Below are 26,178 nucleotides of genomic sequence, written 5' to 3' on the forward strand. Positions count from 1 at the left end.
CCAGCCCGCACCCTGGTTTGCTGGTGGCAGATGAGAAGCCCAGGTCGGCTCCCAGGGGGCCTTAGGCTGACTGGTGGGGTCCTGGGGTGGACGCGTGAGCCGGGCCCAGGCTTCCCTGTGGTGGTGCTGCTTTGCTCAGGGACATCGCGCAGCCACGGCTCTCTCTGCCCAAACGCGGGTCTGTGGCGGACAGCGATCCCTTCTGCTCCTCTGAATGCCATTTCGATTTCTTCCCAGGTTGGGTTCCCTCCAGGTGTAGTGAACATCGTGCCAGGATTTGGGCCCACGGTGGGAGCAGCAATTTCTTCTCACCCTCAGATCAACAAGATCGCCTTCACCGGCTCCACGGAGGTAACTCTCCCCACGGGCTGCTGGCAAAAGTCATCACGGACGTGTTATTGGGAACTGGAGATGCGTGAACTTTTCCTTTAACAGGGTCAAATACGATTCGTTTTTCTTCTAAATTTGACCATGTTTTAGTATTATACATAACAACCAGTAAAAAAAAAAAAAGTCACTGGCCCTGTTTCCAAACTAAATAAATAGAACTCAGAAGGCTCAGAAGAAAAGAATGAGAGATAAGATAAAATAAAAATGTAAAATATCCATATGGCAAACATCATCATGATTAAGGTTAAGAGATAAATAAGAAGCTGGGAGAAAAACAGTTGTCATGTATGTAGCGCTCCAAGAATTTACATCCTTCATATATAAAGCACGCCTACAAATCAATGAAAAAAAAAAGACAGAAGGGTGGGGAAAGGGGACCCACAGAGAAGAGAAATACTGAATGCTCAGGAAGCTGAACCTAGTTGACTGGTCATTAGGGAAATGCGAATTCACATGAAAATCAGACTGTCCTTTAGTCTGTCAGATTGGTGAACGCTGAAATGGCCTCACTGAGAACACAGGAAGCAGGCACTCACCAACACCATCCCTACGGTGGGAGGCAATTGGCATTCATGGCACCCATCGAAAATTTTAAAGTGAGAGACTTTTGATTCAGAAGTTCCATTTTGAAGGAACTGCTTAGATAAATATTCTCATGAGCCTTCAGGGACGTATTTTCAAGTATGTTATATCCGTTCTATGAAACGTTTCATAGCCATCACAACAGGGAACGCTGACCATGGTCTGTTGTTGAAGCACAAAAAAGCGAACTGTAGGAAATTATCCACAATCTGATCTCATTAGTAAAAGAGTGTGTGTGTGTTTCTGTGTGTGTGTGTAGAAATAGAAACTGTCTGGAGGGATCCTAAGAAACTATCACCATGGCTACCTCTGGGGTGGGTCCTGGGGTGTGGAGTGAGGGGAGCTTTAATTTACACGCATCTGTATGTGGAATTATTTTTAGCGAGGAAGTACTTCTTCTGTACTTAAAGAGAAATGAATAAACACTTCCCATGCAATCAGCACAATTAGCGTCCCCATCTCCCTCCTAGTGTAGTTCAGCCAGGAGCCTGGGCCCCCTCCTGCAGCCCTGATGCATGCTGTTACTCTCTTTGGGGACATTGTCACAGTGGATCAGTTCCAGCCCATGTTCAGGCCACCACCCATGAGCTTGCTGATGTCTAAAATGCACTCACACCTTGGACCCTGAAGAGCCCAGCCCTGCCCCTTGCTGGCTGTCTGGCTCTGGGCCGTGGTGTCTGCGGCAGTCTCCGAGGGTCTTCCCCGCTCTAAGTCCATGGTACCTGGCTTTACTTGTTGCCCAGGATACGCCACCAAATTATGCTGGGCCACCTCCCTCTGGTGTGCGGTGGACAGTGGGAGAGACCCCCTCAGTCGGGCACACTGGGGGGGTTGAGAATTCCTGTCTGAGCAGTTCTGCTGTTACTTCATAGCTCACCAATTCTCTCCCTGCCCACCTGTGGCAGCCTCAGTCTTAGAGTCTGTTTCCAGAAAATTGGCTCCTTCTCATCCTAAAGGTCAGCTGCACTCACTATTTCTCTCGTTCTTGGAGGCTCCCTCAGATTACACCAAAGAGACAAGTAGAACCACCTGCCCTGTTGGGCTTTCGGAGTTTCAGATGTCACTGCCAAGGGATGGAAGGGTCACCCTTTGGTCCCTTTGCCAGACTAGCTGGGCTCGGAGGGGCAGGAGCCAGGTCAGGTGAGGAGGCGGCTCTGCTCCTAGCCAGCTGTGGGGCCTTCCAGAAACTCCCATCCACGCCTGTGAGTGCAGCAGTCAGACAAGGTTCCCAGGACGCCGAGGTCTGGTTGAGAGGAGAGGCCAGCGAGGCCAGCAGAGGGAAGTGCGCCTGGGCAGGGAGGCGGTGGCAGCGCTGCCTCCCGGGCTGGTCCGGAGTTCCCCGATGTGTGCATCTGGGCCAGGTCCAGCCACATCCAAGGTTTACTCTGCTCTGTGTTTCATCCTGAAGGTGGGAAAGCTGGTTAAAGAAGCCGCCTCCCGGAGCAACCTGAAGAGGGTGACGCTAGAGCTGGGGGGGAAGAACCCGTGCATCGTGTGTGCGGATGCCGACCGTGAGTCCATTCCCCTTCCGGGCTGTGCGGGGCCTTCCAGGCACCTGCCAATCTCTCCCCACGTCCCGGCCGGAATTCAGAACCAATTGAGAGAGAGACACCCACACGTGGGAGTGCTCCCACCCTGGGTCATCCTGCCTGCGGTCACCCTGCCACAGGCAGGCAACTTTACAGCTGCCAGAAAGCTGCCTTGGGAAGGACATGGCTTAGGTGGCAGCCAGAGGGGCTGCCTGTTCCTGCCTCTCAAGATGAAGTTTACCTTCTGGTCCCTGCAGAGCTTCTCATCCAGGGTCCCCGGGGAGGGTGGGGCTGCCCACTCCCAGGCATTCATACTTCTGCCCCCCGCCACTACTGCCTCCTACCTCTTCAGGCTTTCTGGAGAGTTGAGATGTTCCTTCCTTCTCTGTCTCAGGCCTGTCAAATCAGGGGCCAGTGGCAGCCGATCCTTACAAATGCCCCCGTGGTCCGGTTCTCTGCCTGCTCCACCCCTTCCCTGGGAACACGACCTGCCCGGCAGCTGGGGAGCAGCCTGTGTCTTGCTGGAGACACTTGACACAATATTAAAATATATGCTATTGTTGGCTGCCACGTCCAGAAGGGGGCAGAAAGGGCCACGCTGGGCATTCATTCGCCCGCCGACAGGGTCGGCTATCAAAAGGTGCGATTTCCCAAGTGCCTTGCAGCACCTTCACCTTAAAGAATAGCCTTCCCCACCTGTCCAGAAATTCCTGTCAGGGAGAACAAAGCCTTGCATTCCACACTCAGATAAGGTTGGAATTGCAAATATCCCGGAGAAAAATGACACTGGCACAATTTCTCACTAAGGTATAAGTGACTGCCCTCTGCAGCTGGCTTTCGATGGGAGAGAGAACAGGGAGGAAACAAGCTCCCAGGAAGGCAAGGGGAGTGGGGCCTGAGGATGGACTGCCCATTTTTTGCCAGGGTCGGTGCTCCCTTGTGGAAGCACCACTAGTGTTGCAAACAGTTCCTGGGGCCACGTTGGAGCATCTCTGGCACTGTGAACCACATTTGGAGTCCCAAACTGCAATCCAAAGAGCCAGGACTCCTGGTTTTCGTTCTCATGCCATCAAAGCACGGGAGTTTTCCCGGGGAGGAAAACTGCAGCTAAAGCACAGGACTCATTCTGCTTGGGGCTTGATTTTACTTACAAGGGTCATAAAAACATGCTATGTAGCCATCTCCTGCTCCTCACTGGGGCAGTGCCAGTCCACAAAATTACATCCTGACATAAGTGGCATCCCAGGCATCAAGGGTAACAAGCCACCATTTCGCTGTCCCTTCGGCTGCCACCCTCAGCTCCTGTCAGGGGCTGGGAAATGAATTCATTATTTTGGAGGGGAGACAGTTTCGAGTTGGCACCTGGGCTGGCTGACTGCAGGAGTCAGGGGTACAGAGAGGGCCAAGAACCTTATGGTGCGGTCCTGCTGCCACTGAAACTTACGCAGACCACCCAACCAAACAGCAGTGGCCTCGTTCTCAAAGCCAAGGGCAGAGTCTCCCAGAGATGGCCCAGTGGAATTGGGATGGATCAGTTTCCAATGCCTGGAGCCCTGACCAGCCATGGGGGCCCTCGCGTTGCTCTGTGCAAGCCCTAGTGTGGGCTGCTGAACAGCCAGCCAAGGGCTGAGCGCTAAAGCCCCTCTGCAAGTGTAAATGACATCCCATTACTATTCTTAGCCATAAACTATCCCCGAAGATTTTACTTTCTAAGTACCTCTAGCTCCCTTTTAGCAACTGGTTTTCATTCAGTGCCAGCTCTGCAATTCAGATTCAGCCCTCCCCACACAGAATCAGTGCCTTTTTAAAAACCATTTTTAAGTTATAAGTGATGTTACCTTACATAGTAAGACATTTTTTTACTCAAAGTGGGAAATGTTGGCTCCTTTAAAAGTTCTTGACAATTGACCTACATCAATGCTTACCAAAGTTTATTCTGTGTATCATTAGTCCTCCAGAAAAGGGGGAGGGGAGGGTTTGATGGGCAAGTGAAATAGGGAGTGCTACAATTTTGTATTCCATAGCATATTAAAGGTACTGAGAAGTCCTGCAGTCAGGGGACTGATTTAACCCCAAACTTGGTGAACCCAAATATCCTTTTTCCCTTCCTCTCTGTTTGGGAAATGCTGAGGACAAAATTAATTTCTGAAATGCAGCCGTCCTGGGGCCTGTTTTCTAGTGCGGGCAATTAGACTTGCAGCTGTCGCCAGTCCTGCTTTAACGACTTAATCGCTTCCTCTCACTGCCGCCTGCCTCCCCTCCCGCTCCCCCTCCAGTGGACTTGGCAGTGGAGTGTGCCCATCAGGGAGTGTTCTTCAACCAAGGCCAATGCTGCACGGCCGCCTCCAGGGTGTTCGTGGAGGAGCAGATCTACGCAGAGTTTGTCAGGCGGAGTGTGGAGTATGCCAAGAAAAGGCCCGTGGGAGACCCCTTTGATGTCAGGACCGAACAGGGGCCCCAGGTAACCTACTGATGTGTCTGCACCCTTGGTGCTTATCTGGGGCTGAACCAGGCAGTCCCATGGCCCTGTGCAGGGTCCCTCTCTGACTTGCCCTGGCACTTGAGGCTTTTGTTTGGAAGCTGATCAGCAATACGACCTCGTCAGGCCCCCGTGGGGTTATGAAACAGGGCTGCACACACAGGGGCGTGGCGGGAAGGAGCCATTCCCCGGGCAGAAGGCCATCTGCCTGCACCCTCCAGCCCTCAGAGAGCCGTCCTTCTGCGCCACCCAGCCCCTGGGAGAGCTTCAGGCAGAGGTGTCTCGCCCGATAGTCTAGTGCAGAAGAGGGGCTGTAACCCTGGCTGGAGGCAGCAGAGTGCAGGCAAGGGGGCCACGTGTGTTCCAGGACAAGGTGAACCATCAGAAACCACAGAATCCCAGATGGGGAGGGCTCAGGGGATAGAGATGCACCTCCAGGCCGTAGGAGAGCGTCTCTGGAAGCCTGGTTTGGGAAGCCCAGGCCAGGATGAAAATGACCATAACCACAGGGTTTAATATCCTCTTGAAAACGGCACATCCTGTATCACTTTCTTGCTAATTATGAAGTGAAGCAGATGGATAAATATTTAAAAGAGGGCAGCCTGACCATCCCATGCATTATTGAAATGGACTCGACAGCAACCCACTTTGCTTTTAGCCAAAGTCCTGGCCCAGCCATGAAATTTCAAATCACGTGCACTGTGACTTACCCACTTGTGTGTAAGCCGCTTCCCCACTGCGCTGGCACCGCATGTACGTGGGAGGCCGCAGATCCAAGCTCCAGTTTGGCTCTGTGGCTTTATGAAAGTAACAAAATCCTTCCACACCTCAGTTTCCTCATCTGGAAAATGGGAGTCATAGATGCATATTATGAGACTTTCTTGGCACCTAGGGAGGACTCAATAAAGAGTAGGTTTTGTTTTTAAAAGGGAAGAGCATTAAATGACAAGCTCTCCCATCTAGGTGGCAGTGAGAGAGGCTTCGGGCCATGTTGATAAGTCTTGCATACCTGTCCTTGGAGGGAGCTCTGGCCGGGGAAGGGGAGAGCACCTCGTGGAAGAGGGGTGTGTTTCTGGCCACGGCACCCACCGCGCTTGCTCTGATGCCACGTGACCCTGGTTGGAGCTGTACTTCTGCTTAAGTCCAACATTCCTCGTCCCCAGTCATGGCCTGCCCAGCCTCCGCCCCAAACCCAGCAGCCAGTGACACAAGGTTGTCTGATGGGCTTGGTTGGATTTCAGATCTGAACGCAAACACGACCACAAGTCATTATCGAATCCACCGTGATTTTAAAGCTAATCCAGAAGCAGTGGGAAATATGTGAGCTGATCCCCAGACCAAGGAAACCTTTTTCACCCCATCATTATTTGCAAGTCTCTTTCCACGTCCTTCAGTCCTGACTTCTGAAGCCAGATACACAACTCTCTTCCAGGAGAGCACACTGAGGCAGAATGGGTGTTGATTTCATCAGTGCCTGCGTGCCGCCGCTCAGAGTCCTTTAGAAAGCTCACGAAAGCCATCTAACCTCAGCATATTATTTTAGGACGCCTTTGGATTTTTTTCTTCCAAAGTGCTTTTTCATCTAGAGTAATAAGATTTTACTCTGAGAGGACTTACAGCTGTCTAAATAGTCCTGTCTGTCTCATGCCTGTAAAACAGCTAGCTGACCTAGATCTCTGTCCACGGCGGGTGAGCCGCTCGCTGGAATGCTCCAAAATCACTCAGGTTTATTTGGCAACTGAGCAACGAGGCACATAAACATCATGCAGGCCACCTGGCCGGGGCAGGATCCGGCAGCGTCCTCCCGGCCGAGAGCCGAGCACGGCCTTGGGCCAGTCCTTTGGGGGCCGTATTTCCCTGTTTCTGGTGTTATGCCCCGCTGCGTCATCTCACTTCCTGGCAGGTCCTCCCTCCTGGACTGTAAGGCACCAGCTGACATTTCATGGAGGATTATTAGATTTAAACAATGTGTTCATACAGACTCACCGGGGCGTGTTGAGTTTGGATGCGTAGGGTTTCCCCAGGGACCCAGCGCTGCCTGCAGGACAGATGGGGTCTTCCAGGCAGTACATGGTCAGCAGCCAGTCAGGACCTGTATTTTGATGAAGCCCCTTTGGCCCTCTTGGCCCCCAGGAGGAGGAGAGAGACTCAGCCACACCTGGAACTTTTTTTTTTGCTGAGACAAGGTCTCGCTCTGTCACCCAGTCTAGAGTGCAGTGGTGTCATCATAGCTCACTGCAGCCTCTAACTCCTGGGCCCAAGCGATCCTCCTGCCTCAGCCTCCCAAGTAGCTGGGACTACAGGCATGTGCCACCATGTCAGCTAATTTTTCTGTTTTTTGTAGAGATGGGATCTGTCTTGCTATGTTGCTTAGGTTGGTCTCGAACTTATGGGCTCAGGCAATCCTCCCACTCAGCCTCAGCCTCCCAGAGTGCTAGGATTACAGGCGTGAGCCACTGCGCCCAGCCGAGCACCTGGAACTGTTAACCTGAGACTTGATTCACCCAGAGAAAAGTCAAGAGAACCTTGATCTATTACTAAATCCACTACAGTTGATGTCATTCCTTTTTTGGTGCGGGAGTACATACACATGGGTGAAAACACAAAACATGCAAAGAAAGTCTATAGTGAAAGGATTCCCTCCTCTCCTCAGGCCCATTCATACACCTGATTCTTACCCTCCTCGCTATGGGTATCCCATGCTCTTAGTTTCTCATGTACGCCTCCAGGATTTCTTCATGTGTACACTAGCAAACATGAATATGTATTCTGATGCCTTCCATGATTTTCACACAAAAGTTAGCGTGATAGCTATGCTGTTTTACGCCTTGTTTATTGGTCATTAACTTGAAGAACTTTCTATTCCAGTGCATGGGAACCTCATTCTTTTTCATATGCACATAGAATTCTGCTGTATGAAGCCACCAGAATTTAAATAACATCTTCTGATTAACGTGGGTATGTGCAATCACACACAAGGCCACAGAGTATGAAATTTCACACACGCACAAGGAAATCCCTGGGACAGATTCCCCAAAGTGAGGTTGCTAAGTGGGAACACATTTGTAATCTCTGTAAGCATTGCCAAATTACCTTCCAGAGAGGATGATCCAACTTATGTTCCTGCCAACATTGTTATAAGCTTGTTTGTGGCTCCAGCCTTACCAACAAAATATGGATATTTGCCCATCTGAGAGTTTAAAATGGTATCTCTTTTAGTTTTAATATGTGTGTATCTCTTATAATGAATAGGGTAGAACATCTTATCCTATGTTTAAAAGCCATTTGTATTTCCTTTTCTCTCAAATGTGCATTTGCTTTGCATATTTTTCCTTTGTGCTTTTGGTCATTTTTCTCATTACTTCTAAGACCTCTTTGCATACATTGTAGAGAAATTAACTTTCTATGAATATTTTTCCCCAGTTTTTTTCCCCCTTTGACTTTGCTTGTGCTGATTTTGCCCTTATGATGTTTTTTTTTTTTCACATACTCAAATCTGTTGATCTTTTCTTTTTTGGCTTCTGCAATTCAAGTCCTAGAAAGGCCATCATCAGTGGTCCGAGTTGCAGGAGCGGTCTCCCACATGGGAGAATTTTAAAACTTTCATAGTTTTATTTTTCATGGTGGTATCTTTGATCTATTTGCAGTTTATCCTGGTATAAGGTGTGAGGTATGGATCCAAGTCAGTATTTTAATGCTGGATCTATATTTCATGATGGTTGGCCAAGAAACATGCATGGTGTATGCCTTCCCTTTCTGAGAAAACCAGCCTGTTCCCCAGGGACAGTCAGCCACGGTGCACCATACGGGTTGTTTGTCTATTTAAAGTTATGGAATGAAACTAGTTTTTCTATCTAGAAGTCTCAGCCACAGTAAACCTATTAAAGCTCTGTCTCTCCCAGCTAAAGAGGTGGGGGACTGTCAACAGGTCATGATAGAGAACAGGGCTCCCTCAGATTTTAGGAAGAAGGGTCCGTGGAAGGCAGGCCGAAAGAGCTTGTCCTCCTTGAGTAGTCTCCCAGAAGGGTGCCCTTTTGACAACAGCTGGCGCCATGTCCGCAAGCCAGGTGTTAGGCTTGTGGCACAGGGCAAACTCCAGCCATGGAAACTCCTCTAGACAAGATGGCAAAAGGTGGAGCCTCTCTGATGAGCTAGTTCCCCACCCACCAAGGAGCAGCCCCTGCACCCCACTGTGAGGCTCACTCCACTCTGTTTCCAGGGCAGCTGAATAGAGGCGCTAGCGTTCCTGCTCACTTCTCCTCTGCAGCATGGAGGGAGAACCCCAGTTCCTGTTACCCTGATCCTTGGTGCCAAGTAGGCAGGGTGCAGGGTTGCCAGGTAACACATGGCACCCAGTTCCATTTGAATTTCAGATGAACAATGAATGCATTTTTTGCATAAGTATTAATATATCCCAAATATTATTTGGAACATGCTTATAACACTAAAAGATCATGTGTGAAATTCAAATTTCACTGAGCATTTTGTATTTTTATTTGCTAAATCTGGCAACCTGCCAAGGTGGGAGGATCGCTTGAGCCCAGGAGTTTGAGGCCAGCCTGAGCAACATGGCAAGACCCCCTCTCTGTAAAAATAAACAAAAATCTGGCAACCTGAGTAGGATGTAAAGAGTTGGGAGAGCAAGAGTGTGACTACTTCACACTGTGTGTCACCCACGGGCTGGCTTCCGAGCATGGAGAGGAGTCCCAGATATGTGAATAACCCCAGACCTCGAGAGGATGAGATGAACCTCGCCTATCTCCCCATCTCTCCCCTGCGCTGAACATCCCAGATTTGGGCATCGGAGTAACATTTGCCTACAAGGCACATCTGTCACATGGATTATGACTCGACAAGAGCGTGCAGGGCAGGGCAGCCGATAATGCTGAAGGCCGTTGAAAACATAAGACGCAGCCACTGCCCGCAAGGAAGCCAGGCTGTGCTTCCCGTTTGTGTTTTGCAGATTGATCAAAAGCAGTTCGACAAAATCCTCGAGCTCATTGAGAGTGGGAAGAAGGAAGGGGCCAAGCTGGAATGTGGGGGCTCGGCCATGGAAGACAGGGGGCTCTTCATCACACCCACTGTCTTCTCAGAAGTGACCGACAACATGCGAATTGCCAAAGAGGAGGTACATGGGGCTGGGGCCTTTCACACAGCTCTTCTCTAGGGCCCAGGGATCCCAGAACGTTTTCTTTTTTTGTGTGGCCTTTCCCCTCTCCTTTGGGGCCCTTAGGGGAGCCATCTTGCCCCCCTGCCACAGGCAAACCCTAAGGACCGTACAACAGGTGCTCCATTTGCACCCGTCGCCGTGGCCTCCGGGGAGTGCCAATCCCTCTTCAGTCTTCTGGCACAGTCCCTTGAGTTGGTCCTGCAGCCCGGACTGGAGAGCTGTCGCCACCTGTGGGTTTTGCCAGGAAGCGATTCAGGGCCCAAAGCTGCGTTCGGTTCCCCCAGACTGAACTTCCACGAAACGTGTTCATTCAAAGAGCATGTCCCAGCTAGAGTTCACATGGAAGGTTTCCACCACAGACATCCTTGGAGCTGATGGAAATTGGGAGACTCCCATAAGAGTGTAAATCTAACTTTGTCTTTCAAGGCCGCTGTCCAGCTAGATGGGAGCTGGTTACCCACATCCCACCCCACCAGAATCTATGAGAGGAGAACCCTCTGCCGGGGGCGGGGAGGGTAGACCCTGGGATGTGGTCTTTCGGGGCACAGGAAAGAATGAATCACTGCAGAGGACCTCCTGGTGCGGGTATTTTATAGACTTTCTCCTTGAGATTTTTATGGGTTACTAACTGTGCCGTGATGGCATAAAGCTCAGCTCTTTAAAAATCCTGTGACGAGAGGTCCTGAGGACACTGGGAAGGCATTTTAGCAGGCTGGACACCATCCTGCTGGGTTATAACAGTGCCTAATATTGAATCAATTACAAACTCCCTTCAAAATCACCATTAAATGTTCAAGCCTTTAATCCGTCCATTTCCTCTTCTTTGCTGTGTTGCAGACGGTAGTGAAGGTTGTCTCGTTCCCTCCCCTGGGAATTATTATGGCAACAGTTTAGAGCATCTTCCTTGGTAGAAAACACAGCACCAAGCAGTCAGGGCACACCACCCTACAACAAGCCTGTAAATGTCTTTAGAGATAACTTTCCAAAAAGTTATACAAAAGTTTTGTCTTCTGTGCATCCAACATGCATGGGTGACTTCAGGGCTCTTGGGCTGGGGGTCCTCAGAAATCCTGAAGACAATGAGAGATTTTAAGATGCAACGTGCATTTTTGTTATTATTTTTTATTTTCATTTCATTTTAATTCTTCCCTTCAGATTTCAACCATCACGAAGCTTAATATATCTTCGGATGGTCCTTCTTCTCCAATCATCATTTTTCATGCCTGTGTGCATTCTGGGTATATGAGAAAGGCATAAAAAGAAGGAAATGCCTGATCAGAGTGGACATTTCCATTCAAACGTGCCCCTCATTGCCATTCTTGCAATTAATTGTAGATTTTTGGACCAGTGCAACCAATACTGAAGTTCAAAAATATCGAAGAAGTGATCAAAAGAGCAAATAGCACTGACTATGGACTCACAGCAGCCGTGTTCACAAAAAACCTGGACAAAGCCCTGAAATTGGCTTCTGCATTGGAGTCTGGCACAGTCTGGTGAGTTGCATATGTGTGCGTTTCGGCTCTCATGAGTTGCTTGTTGGCTAGCTTCATTACTCTTCTCTTAACAGAGGGCTTCTAGTTGTATATTATGTGCCAAACACTGTCGAAGTGCTTTGCTCGATCCACGTGACCACCCTCTGAGGTAGGTAGCATTGTGTCTCCATTTTACAGATGAAGAAATTGAGGCACAGAAAGGTTGAGTGATTTGCCCAGGGTCACACAGCTGGTAGATGGCAGAGCGGGCTCTGGTGCCCATGCCTTTGACCCATGCTGTACTGCCCCGCTGACTTTATTTTTGGTTCTGATTCTAAAAGCAGTGCATGCCCTTCTGCAAAGCATGGGTACTAGTCCCTGCCTCACCGATAATTCTGCAGGTTATGTATTGTTATCCCCGTTGTAGAGATGAATGAATTGAGGCTCAGAGAGGTTGAACAACAAGCCCAGCATCATATAACCAGGAAGCAGAAGAACTTTGGGGCCAGGTCTGTCTCATTTCCAAACTAATTCCAATTCCCCTATGCCATAATTTTTCTCTTCTTTTCCCTCCCATTCTCATTCCATTCCTATCCCAGTGAAAAGTTCTATACTTAAGTATATTCAAATTTTACTTTCTGATGGGAAAAATGAGAAGGCAGAAGGTGAGAGCACCCTGTGTTTTAATCACTGAAACTTTGGCAAAGGCCACTCACTGGCAGAGCTCTGCGCCCAGTACCTGGCAGTTGGCATGCCGAGGTCCGCAGGGCCTTCCGCAGGTAACTGTGAGCATCCTTGCGTTCTTTTTCTAGGATCAACTGCTACAACGCCATCTACGCACAGGCTCCATTTGGTGGCTTTAAAATGTCGGGAAATGGCAGAGAACTGTAAGTGTTTCCATCATTCTGAGCCTTCCGCGGGATCCACTAGATTTACAGGCAGTGACTCGGGCAGCTCCAGGCTGCTGAAGCCTCTCCGCTCTGTGTGTCAGCCACGTCCCTCTGGGGCCAGTCGGGACCCCTCCCTTCCCCTCTCTCTGCCCTCCCCACCCCCACCCTCATCCTCAGCCCGCCTCCTCCAGGCCTCAGCTTTGGTGTCCTGCCCAGCACCCATCACGCCAGGGGGATACTTGCCAGAAGCTCCCTAGATGGGGACACAGGCGGAACTGAAAAAGTACACTTTGTGCCAGACGTGGGACGTCACTACTCACACAAATCCCCACCCTCAGCAGGGAAGTTGGGCTCTCACCCAGGGCAGGCTCCGGACCTGCCCGGCCCCGCCTCAAGGGGCCCCAGGGGCACAGCGTGGGTGATTCCGGTTCCTTCCGGGTGCCCTCTGGGAGGCGTATGGCAGCCCCTCCTGTGGGGCGTCAGTGGCCCGTCAGTGTGTGCAAACCCACTGCAGACCCCTCCTCATTTCCTTTCCGCCTGGCCTGCTGCAGAAATGGGCTCCATAGGTTTAGATTCATGGATGGGCCTTCTCGTGTCTGGCCCAGGCCCAGAGCCGGAAGGAGCACCCTGGGGGTGGAGACGCTGTGGTTTCCAGCCGGACACTGTCTTCTTTCTCTGTGTCCTTCTCAGCGGTGCTCAGAGTTTTATTAGCCTTTGCGGACAAACATCTTTTAAGATCAGTGTTCCCAAGGAACCATCTGTGACAACATCCCAGGGCTGTTCCTGGGACATCTCTAAAGCTCTTCCTTTGATTTAAACAGTTTGTGTTATTTATATAAAAATGCCTTACCTTGTACTTGTTTGCACATCTTCCGGCAGGAACAGACTCAAATACCTCCCCTCAGCTGGGCCTTGGTGGGGCCTTTGCATGGCTTCCCTTCGAGATTCTTAAAGATGTTGAGAAGGAACAGGGCTGGCTTCCAGCCCTGCACACATGCTCTTGGCCAGTCTGCATGGAATTGAGGTCCCTTCCCCCCCACACCCCAGGCCCACCTTCTGGTGCCATCCTTGACTCAGGGTAAATACCCTAGAGCCGTCTGAACATCTGAGTGCAGTGTGTCCATTGGTCTCAGCCTTGTTCCCGTAACTGATTTCCCCTTCAGGGACCGCCAGTAAATTCTTGGCCATGAGGACCCTTTGCAGAACTGCGTTTCCTCCCTCTGGCGGCTCATTTGTATTTGAGTTCTATGAGCTTCTGCTTCATTCACCTCTTCTACCCACCTGCCCTCTGGGCACAGGAGGCAGGGGCTGGGTCACCAGGGTCCCCTCCAGGGTCCCCCAACAGCGACATTGCTGTTGACAGCTGGCATTTGCCAAGCACAGACTCTGTGGCAGGCTCCATCCAAGCTCACTGTACCCGTTAATGCATGTCAGCCTCACAACCAGCTGTGCAATGGGTACAACTGTTTTCAGTTGAGGAAGCAGCGCAGGGAGCTAGTAAGTGACAGAGTCAGGCATGAATGCTGGTAGCTAAGTCCTTGGACCCACCCCCGTGCAGGGCCTCACTCATCAGGGGTCACCTTTGTCTGGACCTGGCATGAAGCCAACCAGGGCTTGTATGGTCATTTGTCTCCTTTGATCTGCTACCTTCAACCAGACGGGCTGTTAGGGCTGGGGAACCCAGAGGCTAGACACGCCCTTGCCTGGCAGCAAGAACTCCAGTCCCCAAAGCAAATGTCCTCGGGTGTAGGGGCCCACCTGATCCCTGGTGTGTGCCGACTCGCCCTCTGATTTGACCTCTCCCTGACCTGCCTACCACCCTAACTGGGCCTTCAGCTCCTTAGCAGCCCCTGGCATGGCCCAGGGCAGGGCTTGGTGAGTATTCACTGAACATGGTCCATGTTTCATCCTGCCAGTTAGCCATAATTGGGACTTTTTTGAGTGTCTGTTTTTTGGGCCCTTGGCATATGTTTTCTCAAGGCTTTTGATAAAGTATTTTAAAGTAATTCACAAGGAGCCTGGAAACTGCCTTGAAAACCAATTTCCGTTTTCAGTTGTCTCTAATTAATGTCTTCATGTTGCAAGAAGTTCCCTTTTTCTTAGGCTGGAGCCTCATGCGGTGGATTCCATGGTTTTCCCCATCCCTGGCCACCCACGCACGCGCCCCTCCAGGGTCTGTTTCTGTGCAGGTCTTGGTGTGGAGCCTGCAATTTCTCTTCCTCCTGGGCGCTTTTCGTCTTGGTTTTTTGTTTTGCTTTTTAATAAAAATGATACAGTAACCAAAAAATCTACATAAGAGAGATATGTGGAAAGTCAAGGCCTCCTTCCCCTAACCCTGAATCCCACTCGTTAGAGGTAAATGTTGTTCAGTCATTAATTTTGCTCATTTGTTCATTCGTTAACTTGGCAAATATTTTTTGAGTATTTTTGATGCACCAGGCATGACCCTAGGCACTGAGTATATGGCAGTGAACAACGTGATCACCAGTCCCTGCCCACCCCTGACATTCTATTGAGGTTTAATGGAAGAAAGGCTGGGTTCATGGGTGGCTGTGAATGTCAAGGTGGATGAAACTGGGTGAGAAATCAGTTAGGAGACACCACATTGGGTTGAATCAGAGCAGCAAGAACTTGAACCAGGGAAGCAACTGCAGAAATAGAATGAAGGGATTTATGTACTTACTCTTATAGGAATTATTTTAATACTGGACTTATTAGTTATGTGCTAATTCAACATGATTTTATCACTTTATTTTTTTTCTTTACTAAGTTAATAAATTATGAACAACTTTGAATCTTTATAATGCAACATCATATGTTCACTTTTAAAGTGTATTGTATGTTTTTTATGCATACAATGGATGTAAACATGTATATTCTTTTCTGTTTTCAAATGAAATGGAAGCAAACTATTTTTTGCTCTTGAGAATAGATTTTGGATAGCATTCCATTCTTTTTATCCATGGTCTCCTGTGATGGACTTTTATGTTATTTTCCAGAGATTTTGCTATTACATACCATGGCGATTGTATTTCCTTGCGGATACATTTCAGTGCATTTGTTGGAGACTGTTTTCAGAATTAATTCCTAAAATTGAATAATCTGCTACATGAAAAATGGGCTCACCACAGTTTTGGTTTGCATTTCTTTAATCATGAAGGAGTTGAGCACCTTTTTTACACTAATTGGTAATCTGCATTATGTTTTCCTACAAACTGACTATATCCATATCCTTTGTTGATTTTCCCATTTGGTGGTTTGTATTTTTCTTATTGGTTATTAAGAGCTCTTTGTATATTGAGGAAAACAGGACTCTTATTTCTCACACAGGGTTGTAAATAGTTTTTCTTTTAGTTTGTCATTTGTCTTTTGGGTTTTGTTAATGGAGTCTTTGCTTTGCAAAAGTTGAATTTAGCATTTTGTTTATGGCTTTTATATTTTGTGTTATATGTAGAAAAGATTACAAAATAATTCACTCATTATCATGGGTTCTTGAACTATTTGTTTAGGAAACTACCTAAAAATCTCAATGACACATTATTAATAAAATAACAATATTACTTTCCACCACTCATTTTTCACCTAGCTCATGGAGGTGCTATGTGTGAATTATCTCTAATTGCTATAACTCAGGAGGTGATGGTATTCCCATTTTACAGATGATGAGAGATTCAGGGAAGGCTTCAAATTCATTAATTTACCTGAGCTACATAGTTCTAAGCCAGTAGTTCTCCAACTTAAACATGCATCAGAATCACCTGAGGGGCTTATTAAAATACAGATTTCTGGGTCCTACCACTAGAGTTTCTGATTCAGTAAGTTTATTAGTTTTCCATTACAACATTAGTTGCTTAAGTAATATAAATGTATTCTCTTATAGTTTTGTAGGATAAAAATCTGCCACAGGTCTCACTGAGTTAAAATTAAGGTGTCAGCAAGGCCACATTCCTTTTCAGTGACTCTCAGGAGAGAATATGTTCCCTGCCTTTTCCATCTTCTAAAGGCTGTCCACATCCCTTGGCTGGTGGCCCCTTCCTCCATCTTCAAAGCTGACACCGCTGCATCTCTCTGAACCTGCTTCCATGGTCTCATTTCCCTCCGACTCTCTTCTTCTGCCTTCCTCTTCCACATTTAAGGATGCTTATGATTATGCTGGGCCTACCCAAATGATCCAGGATATTCTACCCCTTTAAAGTCAACTGATTAATAACTTGAATTCCATCTGCCACATTAATTCTTCTTTGCCATGAAACCTAACACATTCACAGGTTCGGGGGATTAGGACGTGGGTGCCTTTGGGCAGGCCCTTATTCTGCCTGCCACAGTAGGTCCGGATAAGGCCTGAGAATCTACATTTCTAACAAGTTAGGAGGCGAGGCTGGTGCTGGTGGTCTGAGGGAGGAGATGGGATTCTGTCTCAGGTCTTTTTAGCTACAGAGCCTCCAGTGGGCACCTCTACTTCCATCTCTTTTTCCTAAACAAGCACATATTTTTCTTTACTTCACAGCAGATCAAATGCTAGAGAGGGATTTAAATCTATCCAAAGTGGCCTCTCTGCTCTGGGATGGGGAGCTATGCTGAAGCTGGCCCATGGTACCAGGGAAGGGTCACCTGGGCTCTGTAAGACTTCAAGAAAGGAGATGTACCAAGGATGCTGATGCAAAGGCTGTGGCCTCCCTATGTCCAATGTGTGCTAACGTCTGCTCCCCTTGCCCCTCCAGGGTGGCCTTGCTCTCTGACAGCTGGTGCCCAGCTGTGTGCGCCGAGGCCAACCGCAGGCCCTCGGTGTTCTTCCTTCTCGTCCTCTGGCCTCGTCCCCAGTTCATAACCTTGGGCCTCCGCCCCTTCTGTCTTTCCAAGTGGCTCCAAATGGCCATCTAAAAGTTATAAACCCAGAGTGATCTCTGCGCCTGCCCTCCTGCCTCGTTCACCCTCCCAGGGCTTCTCTTTTTGCTCTCTACTCCCAACCCAGGGAACTCACCTCTTTATTTGTTTAAAAACCCCTTCATTCTTCAAAGGCAAATCCTTAGTCCTTCTGAATATTTCAGAAGCATCACACACAAAAAACTTGGTATTTACACTGAAGTCACATACCCAGTTACTGAAACTGACTAATGACGTTGTAGTCCTTGCTATTAATCTATCAAGTCGTCATATTCTGCCCTGTGGCATAAACCCCACGCTGCCCAACAGAATAATCAAGCATTGGAACACAGTTTCTACAGCATGGCTAAGTGACGTGCCCATTTTGAATCTTCCTCTTTTCTGTGATCGCAGAGGTGAATATGCTTTGGCCGAATACACAGAAGTGAAAACTGTCACCATCAAACTCGGCGACAAGAACCCGTGAAGGAAAGGGGACTTCTTCCTCAAACATTGGACTGCTGAATGTGGCAGAGCAAACCTGCCGAAGAAAAAGTGACATTTCTGACCTTCTCGGGATACTTTCTTCTGGAGGCTTTAAATCTACTGGAATTGAATGATTTTTGATTTCCTCTTATGCTCATGTTTATTGACCAAACTGTGGATGCCCACGTGTTGTGTGCAATGTCGCAGTCCTGCCTGGGGAGGGAGCTGTTGGCCATTTCTGTTTTTTCCTTTAGACCAGGTCCAGGAGACAGTGAAGATACTCAGGGCTTTGTTAATAGGAAGTGGTATTTGAAGTGTTCAGCACGTACTTAAAAATGCTTTGCTGAATCTGACTCCAGTAAGAATTTGGAAAAAAACTCCCTGTGTGTTCTGCAAGCAGGGCCCTGTACCTGTGGTCTCCTCAGGGTTACCTGCTCACAGAACATTCCCCTCTGCTTTCTGAGATAGAGGTGGGACCATTCAGCGAGAAAGGATAAGCATTAAGTTAAAAAAAAAAAAAAAAGTCTTTCACAGTGGGAAGCTTTTGAGGAATGCATACCCTGGAAAGGTACCAGAGGCCCGGGGTGTGCCCAGGTGTGGGTCCTCAAGGACTGTATATTGACATCAACATGGGATTCAGCTTAAAACCAATGCTGCCTTTGGAAAATGACTGGATCAACAGCCCAAAGAGCTTGCTCAAAAACTATGTCATGGTCTACCTTAACCAAGGCATTTTTCTTAGGCAAAAAACAGGTTTAGTATTACCTTTGCTGCTAAGGATCCAATGTTCTAACACTACAACAGCGTAGCAAATCCTAGGATAATGAAGTTCCACATTTGACACATCAGAGCCATAATTCACTTTGACAAATTATGCGTTTCTACCATATTCACAAATGGTTTATGATAAGCCTATGTAGTTTGCCTTTTCCCCAGCTCTATAATCCATTTTAGATTAGTAAAACATACACAACTGGAAAGGCTGCTAATAGGATTCAGCCCTGTTTTTTTTAAAGTTCTAGTTTGATATTAATTTCTGATTAGTTAATAAATAACACCCGGATTCCATGGAGGAACTGGATCTTCATCCAAGTGGCCCGAGTATTTCACTAACAGGTTGTGATTTTTTTTCTCTTCCTTTTTGGATATTCAAATAATGTGCAATTTCATGTTTTTTTGTTGTTTTTTTTTTTTTTGCAATTTCATGTTTTAACGTGGGAAACTGAAAGTGTTCCCACGTAGCTTTCAAAACAAAAACAAACTTAAATTGTGTTATTCGGATACTTTTACTGTTGCTTGCTGGTCCTTTTCTAACTGGGAAAAAGGTGCTTCTGTTTGAGAATTAATTTGGAGAGGGAAATATCAAACCGAAGCTCTATGTTAGAACCAATGTGTGTATAAAGAAAATCATGTATAAAATGGGGTTATCATCCTTGTCTGAGATAAGCAATACCAAATTCACCTTCCTCTCTGCATCAGTTAACACCTATCACTTATACTGCCGATAACTTGTTAAATCAGGATTCGACTCCATACACTGAATTTTCCGTATTTTATCTCAAGTAACCATAAACACTAACCTTGATAGTAATACATTAGAGGGTACCTGTTCTTTCATTGTACAATAATGCCTTTAATAGGAAATGCTACATTATTTATAATTGGTATAGTTAATGTATCTTTTATAGTTGTAAGTACGCAGAGGTGGTATATTTAACCTTCTGTAATATACTGTATTTAGAAATGGAAATCTATATAATGTTAGATTTCACTTCTTTTAAGGTTTACCCCTGTGGTATGATTTAAAAATCTATCAGCTTGGGAATTCTGATCCTAACTGCAGAATGTGTTCAACAATGCAATAACAATAAAATAAAATTGAATATTTGAGACACATTATGTTTTTCCATTTAAGGACATTTTAATTCTGTGGCAGGCCTTTCTCTTTCTGAGAACTGTTACGTTACAAAATGGCTTGTAATAAAGCAGGATTGATGACTTAAGAATAAAATTACATTTACTCAATCCATCAGGCCCAGTGTTTTGCCTGAGTGTGAAACCCTTTTCTGTGGGTTTGGGGGTCGATCAGGCAGGGAGCTGGGCCTCAGAGGTTCTGTGTCTTAGTTGGCTAAGTTTAAACTGTCATCTAAGCTGCCTGAGTCTCATTTTATCATAAAGTGACGATGTAAGTGCAGAAAATGGTGGAGAGGACTGCATGAGGATTTAGGGAAAGCACTGTGTCCCCCAGCTGTGAGCACAGTGTCTTTTTTCATAGTTTTCTCAATGAGGATCTATAGAAAGGATCTGTTCGGGTTTAACTGACCCAAAGTTTCTAAGGCTTCTAACCAAGAAGCTTTAATCACCAAGTTGACACTGAGGTTGGATCAAGAATATTCCTCGTTCTGGGTAGGTTCACCAAGCTCAACCTGTCCATTTGATGTTGAGAGCCCAGGTCACTTTGACCGTGAGGTTATAAAGTACCACCTCTTTAGGAAAAAGCTTGAGAGGCTTGGATCCGATCTCCTTAGTGTATGTGTTTATGTATGTATTAATGTATTTAGAAACATCCCATTTGTTAATCCAAATGTGAGCAAAACACTATAGGAAAATCACATTTTTCCCTCATTCAATTAACCAGAGCGTGACTCACTGAAGGGAACCATTCTGGGGATAACAGACACACACGTGCCTGTGGGGTGGACACCTTCTCTAAAAGTGGACCCCGTGGAGTGCCCTAGCCTCTCCTGTTGGTGGATGAAGCCATTCTAATGTCTTTGCTCCTTGCTTCTAGCCATGAGGCTGATTTCAGCTTGAAGATGGATAATGGGAGGTGTTTAAAAAATTGTCCAAGGAGGAACGTCAGCTGAAGACAGACAACTAGAAGACACAGAAAGAGCAGTCAGCAACTGTCCCTTAGAAAGCAGAAGTGTCAGTTCAGGGAGGTGGCTTCCAGCCCCACCATAGGAGGGGTCATTCCTACCTGAGGAGGGGAGAATCTGGGTGGGATGCCGAGAAAAAGCTACAACAGCATGGGATCAGTGGGCCTTAAGACCGGGAAAGGAATCCTAACTGACCTGTAATAACCTTCCTATGGGAACCTGTGACTAACGCATGCCTAATGGATAGCGTTAAATGCTGGAATATAACCAGCTCAAGACAGGTCATCTGTGTGTCAAATGCTCCATCTGTTTTCTACACTAGGGACATTTCTTAGCCTATTCCCAAGCTCATTTAACAGGGAAGTTGAGTTGCCTCCATACGCATTGGCCACCTCCCTGCCAGGGCCCGCCAGGCACTGGGCGTGCGATTCCTCGCGGTGGCGCTAGGTGGCGCGCCGTGCGCCTTGGAGCCGGGCTCACTCAGTACTGCAGACGCCCTGCCATGCAAATTGTCAGAGACTTAGTTTACAGGGCGCGATCACACTGCTGCCTCTTGCAAACTGGTATGAGGACTTAAGTGGTGAGGACAGGATTGCAAAACTGCGCCCACCCTTTGGGAAGGGCGTCCGGAGGCGGGAGAGCTGGCTCGGGCCGCCCTGTTGGGAGCAGAGCAAAGCTGCTCAGTGGTTCCCTTGCCAGCCAGGGACCCAGGGAGCGGTGTCAGCAAGACTGTGGGGACCCTGCAGCACCCGGGTTTCGTGAAATGGCAGTGAGGGTTGTGGAGATTAGCCTCTGTGCTTTGCTATAAATCCTGGGAATATCTGAGTCATTATATTACATGAGAGGAATGTAGGGTGCTGGTCCTGCCAGGGTGTAGAACCATCCGCGTTTTCTGAGCAGGCTCTTCCTGGGTGGGCATGTGCAGCCCAGTCAAAGCCCGCCTGCAGCATGGGTGTGGATCTTTATGGTCTGCGTTTGCGTATTACCCTCAGTAGTGAGATGAGCACCCTTATGATAGGTTGAGACATGATAAATTGCCAAAATTCCACCATGTTTTACTTACCTCCCCCTCCAAAGCAGACAATCGAAAATGATTCACTAAATAGCAATATCTTTGCATACATCCATAATTAAATTAATACATTCAAGTGTGGAAGGAGTGCAGTTTGGAAAATATTAACGCTTTAGGTCTACATATTTCTATACTGCCCTGTAAAGAGCTGTACATAAATTTAACATTCCCATCTTTTTAATATTTACAACTATAGTATATGGCCAACATACACGTTAGAAGGAAGTTAAACTGCCAATTGTGCTGCTACTAGAGCAGACATTGCTGCCTCTGGCCCGCATGGAGAGAGTAGGGTGCCCCAACCAGGAGGCGACCAGGCACTAGAAGGGCCCTAGGACCCTAGCGTCTCCCGGAGCACGCGCAATGAACGTGATCACCCGTGTTCTCCAGCTGGGGAAACTGAGGCAGGCCACCAAGGGGAGAGCAAGCAGCGTCCGACCCTCCAAGTGCAGCGGCCTTGCCCTGTGCGCTCTTCGCGCCGCCCGCTGCCCGCCCTCCCCGCCCGCTGGATTGAGGAAGTGCGTCTGGGCCCGGCCCGGCCCCGGCGCGCGCGGCCCGAGGCGCGGGGGACAGAGGGCGGTGGGACGGCCAGGCCCCGGCCCGCTGGCGTCCGCCTGGCCCCGCGTCCCAGAGCGCCCGCACCCCTACCCCGCCGCCGCCGCCGCAGGTAAGTGCTGCTCCCGTCCGCGCCCCGCCGGGGGCCTGGCTGCCTCCCGCAGCCGGGCCGGGAACCGTGCGCCCGCGCCCCACCGCCCCGGCCCGCGCCCACGGTCCGCGGGGAGCCCTGGCCTCTGATGGCTGCGGGCCTCCGCACCCGCGACTCAGGCCGGCGCTCGGGCGGCCGCGTGGTCGGGCATGGGTGGCCCTTGCCCAGGGGCCACAGCCGGAGGGGCGCGGAGGGCGCGGGGCGACTTCCGTCTCACGCCACCGCTCCGTCCCGCAGTGCCCGGACCCCAGCCAGCCCACGAGCCGGGGGTTGGAGGGCAGGCGGGGAACCCGAAACCTCGGGAACCCGAGCCGGGGCTTGGGGGAGCAGAGGCAAGAAACAAAACTAGGAAAATACACCAGGGCGTCCACTCATTTCCTCTGCCTTGGAGAAAAACCCCTCTTTTAACTTGGCCGCGGTGGAGTGTGCGCGTCTGCGTGTGAGTGAATGCGTGTGCGCGGCGCTGGAAGGGACCGCCTGGAGTCTCTCTGCCCGAGGGCGGCCTGGTGATGTGGGTGGGCCCAGCGCACTTTCACCCCCCTCAGAGCCTTGCCCAAGGGCAGGGTATTGTAACGTCTCTGGCCCGTACAGATAAAACTGCCATCGCTTCCGCAAGTCTCTACGATCTGCAGGCGACCTTCCTTAGCAGGGATTCGCGGGAGGCACCCCAGGAAGGCTGGGCTGGCAGGGGGATGGTGATGGACATGTCAGGGACCTTTGCAGCCAGCTCAACCTGCCTCTTCGTAATTTGAGGCCACGAAGTTTTTCTCCCACAAACACATCCCCCTGCAATGGTTGGAGAGGTAGAGAAACAGGAGCATATATTTATGGTTTTAGCAATCCTCTCAGCAAATACACTATTTTTAGAGCTTGCCACTCATTCATTCACATGGTATCGAAGTGCCCAGGCATTAAAGGAATAGCTAGAATTTGCACAGTTTTGGAAAATGTTAACATTAAATGCCTTTAGTGATTTGATTTTCATTATCTTTGCTTATGTCCTGAAAATAGGGACAAATTAGGTATGAGGCTAGTATGTTATTAACTTAATTTTTTTTCTTTCAGGGGGTTTTGGGATCAGCCAAACCTTTCCCTCTCCCAGGCCTCCCCATCTCAGGGAGTGGCCCTGTAGTCAACTCAGCTGCTTAGATCTAAAACCCAGGAGTTATTCTCCACCCCATTCCCCATCCCTTGAATTCAGTCTGTTAGCAAGTCCTATTGGGTCTACCTCCAAAATGTGTCTTGGTCTGTCCCTTTCTTTCTGAAGGACTCTCCCCGCACCCAAGGTACCAGCACCTCTTTCCTGTACGAATACAGTCCCCCCTCCCTGCATTATCTATGAGGCAGCCAGAGTGATTTTTATAATGGCTAAGTCAGATGTGTCAGTCCTCTTCATGGAACCTTCAGTAGCGTCTCCTTGCAATTGGCATGAAAACTAGGGGCGCTCCTTCCCCTCACAACCCCAGGTGATCTGGCCTCTGCATCTCAGACCACCAGGCCATTGTCCCCCAGCCACCCAGGCAGAGCTTGCTCTCCAGGACAGGATCTCTGCATTGCTGCCTCCTGACTCTTCCCGTGGCCATGGAAGGCCTTCCCCAGCTGCCCTCCCTAAACCCATGCTGTCTCTCACGTCCCTTGCTCTGCAGCCTTCTCGCAGTCCCCACTGTCTGTATTCCTTCTTTATGTGTTTAATTTCTCCTTAATTACCTCTCAGTCTCCACTGCAGCTTCTGGGGTCAGAGACCATGTCTATGTTGCTCACTGCTGTGTCCTCACTACGTAACAGTGCCGGGAGGCGCCCAGTGCATAGTGGTCCAGTAACTGAATGGTGAATGGACAGCCTTAACTCGCATGTGGAGCACATGGAGCACGTCTGTCCCCCAACCATTGAGTGCTCATCTGGAATTGAGAACAACATATATCTCTGGCCATAGCTCCATGAGATGTTGACGTCCACAAACCTATTAAACACATTTTGTAGGTAAGCCAATATTAGTAAAGGATGCTAATAGCACTGAAGGGATTTCTAGAACTGTGGGCCAACCTGGCTTTTGATTCAAAAAGCAATCAGGCTTTTGATTCAAAAAGGAGCTGGACAAGATGAGCATTTCTAACATGCTTCACTTGCAATGGTCCTCCAAGTCTTTATGATGGACGGATCTTCCCAAGCCTCCTAAAAAAAGACCTATGTTTCTCCCTTCTTAGAAACTTCACAGCATTTACTTTTTTTTTTTAACTATGTGCCCTCCCTGCCAGCTTCATAAACCCATGTAGTACACTCCTCATGGAAAGGGCTCAATAAAATAGTTGTAGAATGAATGTCAGGATCCTATTTATTTCTTTTTCATTACGTGTTTAGGTTTATTTGTTAATGCAGGTATAAAGAGTTGGCAAAAGGAAATCGATGAGGTTTTTAAAAATTATTAAAACAATCATTACTGCAGAAAACCCTCTGAAAGCCGTCTTTAGGATGTACGATGAAAGGAAAACATGTAACTTACAACCATGATTTGGTGCATTGATCTGAACCCCAAAGAAGGAGGAGGAAGCAAAGATCCATTTGAGGGGGAAAAAAATTGAGCAAAACTTGAGTTACCTCATCTTAAAACTTCTACCTTAGAATGGATGCCAAAATACTAATTATAATTTTAAAACTGCTCCAGGGGCAACATCCTCCACTGGTAAAGTGATTTTCAAAAGGAAACTGAAAATGAAAAGGGGAACAAAATGTGCTGGGCGAGGGTTTGCCTAAAATATTTTAAAGATTTTTTTTTTAACTTAAAAACAGACAGTTCCATCATGAGAAGGAATGTCTAGCGTTTGGATTTTTGAAATGTTGTTGGATACGTTTGGTGGATGTCTCGGAGAGGTGTTCGAAAGCAGATGGCAGCTGTGCCTCTCGGTTTCTGGATGTTAATGTGTGATCCAGAGCCTTTATTTTAAAGCAGATTCTGTCTTGCTGGCTCTCCCGCTCCCCGACTCAAGTTGATTTTCTGAATCAAGTTTTGTAATTTATAAGGCTTTAATCCTCTCCTTAATTTTGTCCAGACTGATCATTTCTCCTTTCCTCCCTGGACTTTTCAGGCTTCCTGACTTCAAACACGGGTGTTTCCTACATATGGTTTCTTTTGACCTTTCCCTCTTTGGTTCAGAAAGGTGCTGGTTCATGGTAAGCATAGCCACTGGTGCCAGCCTTTTTCTAGCCTCACCTTCCCCTGCCTTGAAAAGTTCAGCCCACCTGATTTCTAGGCTTTTAGATGAGAAATTCTCATCGCCTTGTTCTCTAGCCTGCCCAGTACTTTCACTCTTAAGGGCACCTTCTAGAATCTACCCACTGGGGAAACTGAGCATCAACCCCCAGCATCAATATTCTGAGCTTAGGTGGGAGGTAGGCCCCCCAAGTCTTCACGCTGTTACTGCAAGTAATGACTACCCCAGCCCTGTTGTTGAAAGAGGCTGCAGAAACTTTCCCTTAGTTGAATTCTTACAGCAACCCTGTGAGGTTGCCAGGCCGTGGAGGTGCATGTCTATTTTTAAGAAAGAAAAAACTGAGACACACATAAATGTCAGCTTGAGCCACTGCTAATGTGTGACGGAGGAAATACACGCCTTTGACATCCACACCATGCTTTTTTACCTTTATATATTGTGTTTGGTGTTA

The 26,178-nt window shown here is 48.2% G+C and overlaps 1 protein-coding gene across 1 annotated transcript in view; it reads left to right on the forward strand.

Moving 5' to 3' along the window:
- The window catches only part of ALDH1A3 (aldehyde dehydrogenase 1 family, member A3), a 33,854-nt gene extending 15,497 nt beyond the window's left edge, over positions 1-18,357 (forward strand). The window contains exons 7-13 of the mRNA XM_012642722.1: positions 238-351; positions 2,381-2,483; positions 4,778-4,962; positions 9,944-10,108; positions 11,486-11,643; positions 12,435-12,509; positions 17,790-18,357. Of these exons, the coding sequence (XP_012498176.1) occupies positions 238-351; positions 2,381-2,483; positions 4,778-4,962; positions 9,944-10,108; positions 11,486-11,643; positions 12,435-12,509; positions 17,790-17,862 (873 nt within the window). The 3' untranslated portion in view covers positions 17,863-18,357. The remainder of the gene's footprint in view (positions 1-237; positions 352-2,380; positions 2,484-4,777; positions 4,963-9,943; positions 10,109-11,485; positions 11,644-12,434; positions 12,510-17,789) is intronic.
- The last annotated feature ends 7,821 nt before the right edge of the window (positions 18,358-26,178 follow it).

Source organism: Propithecus coquereli, unplaced genomic scaffold (genome assembly GCF_000956105.1).
Source record: "Propithecus coquereli isolate 6110/MARCELLA unplaced genomic scaffold, Pcoq_1.0 Scaffold184, whole genome shotgun sequence".
NCBI lineage: Eukaryota > Metazoa > Chordata > Mammalia > Primates > Indriidae > Propithecus > Propithecus coquereli.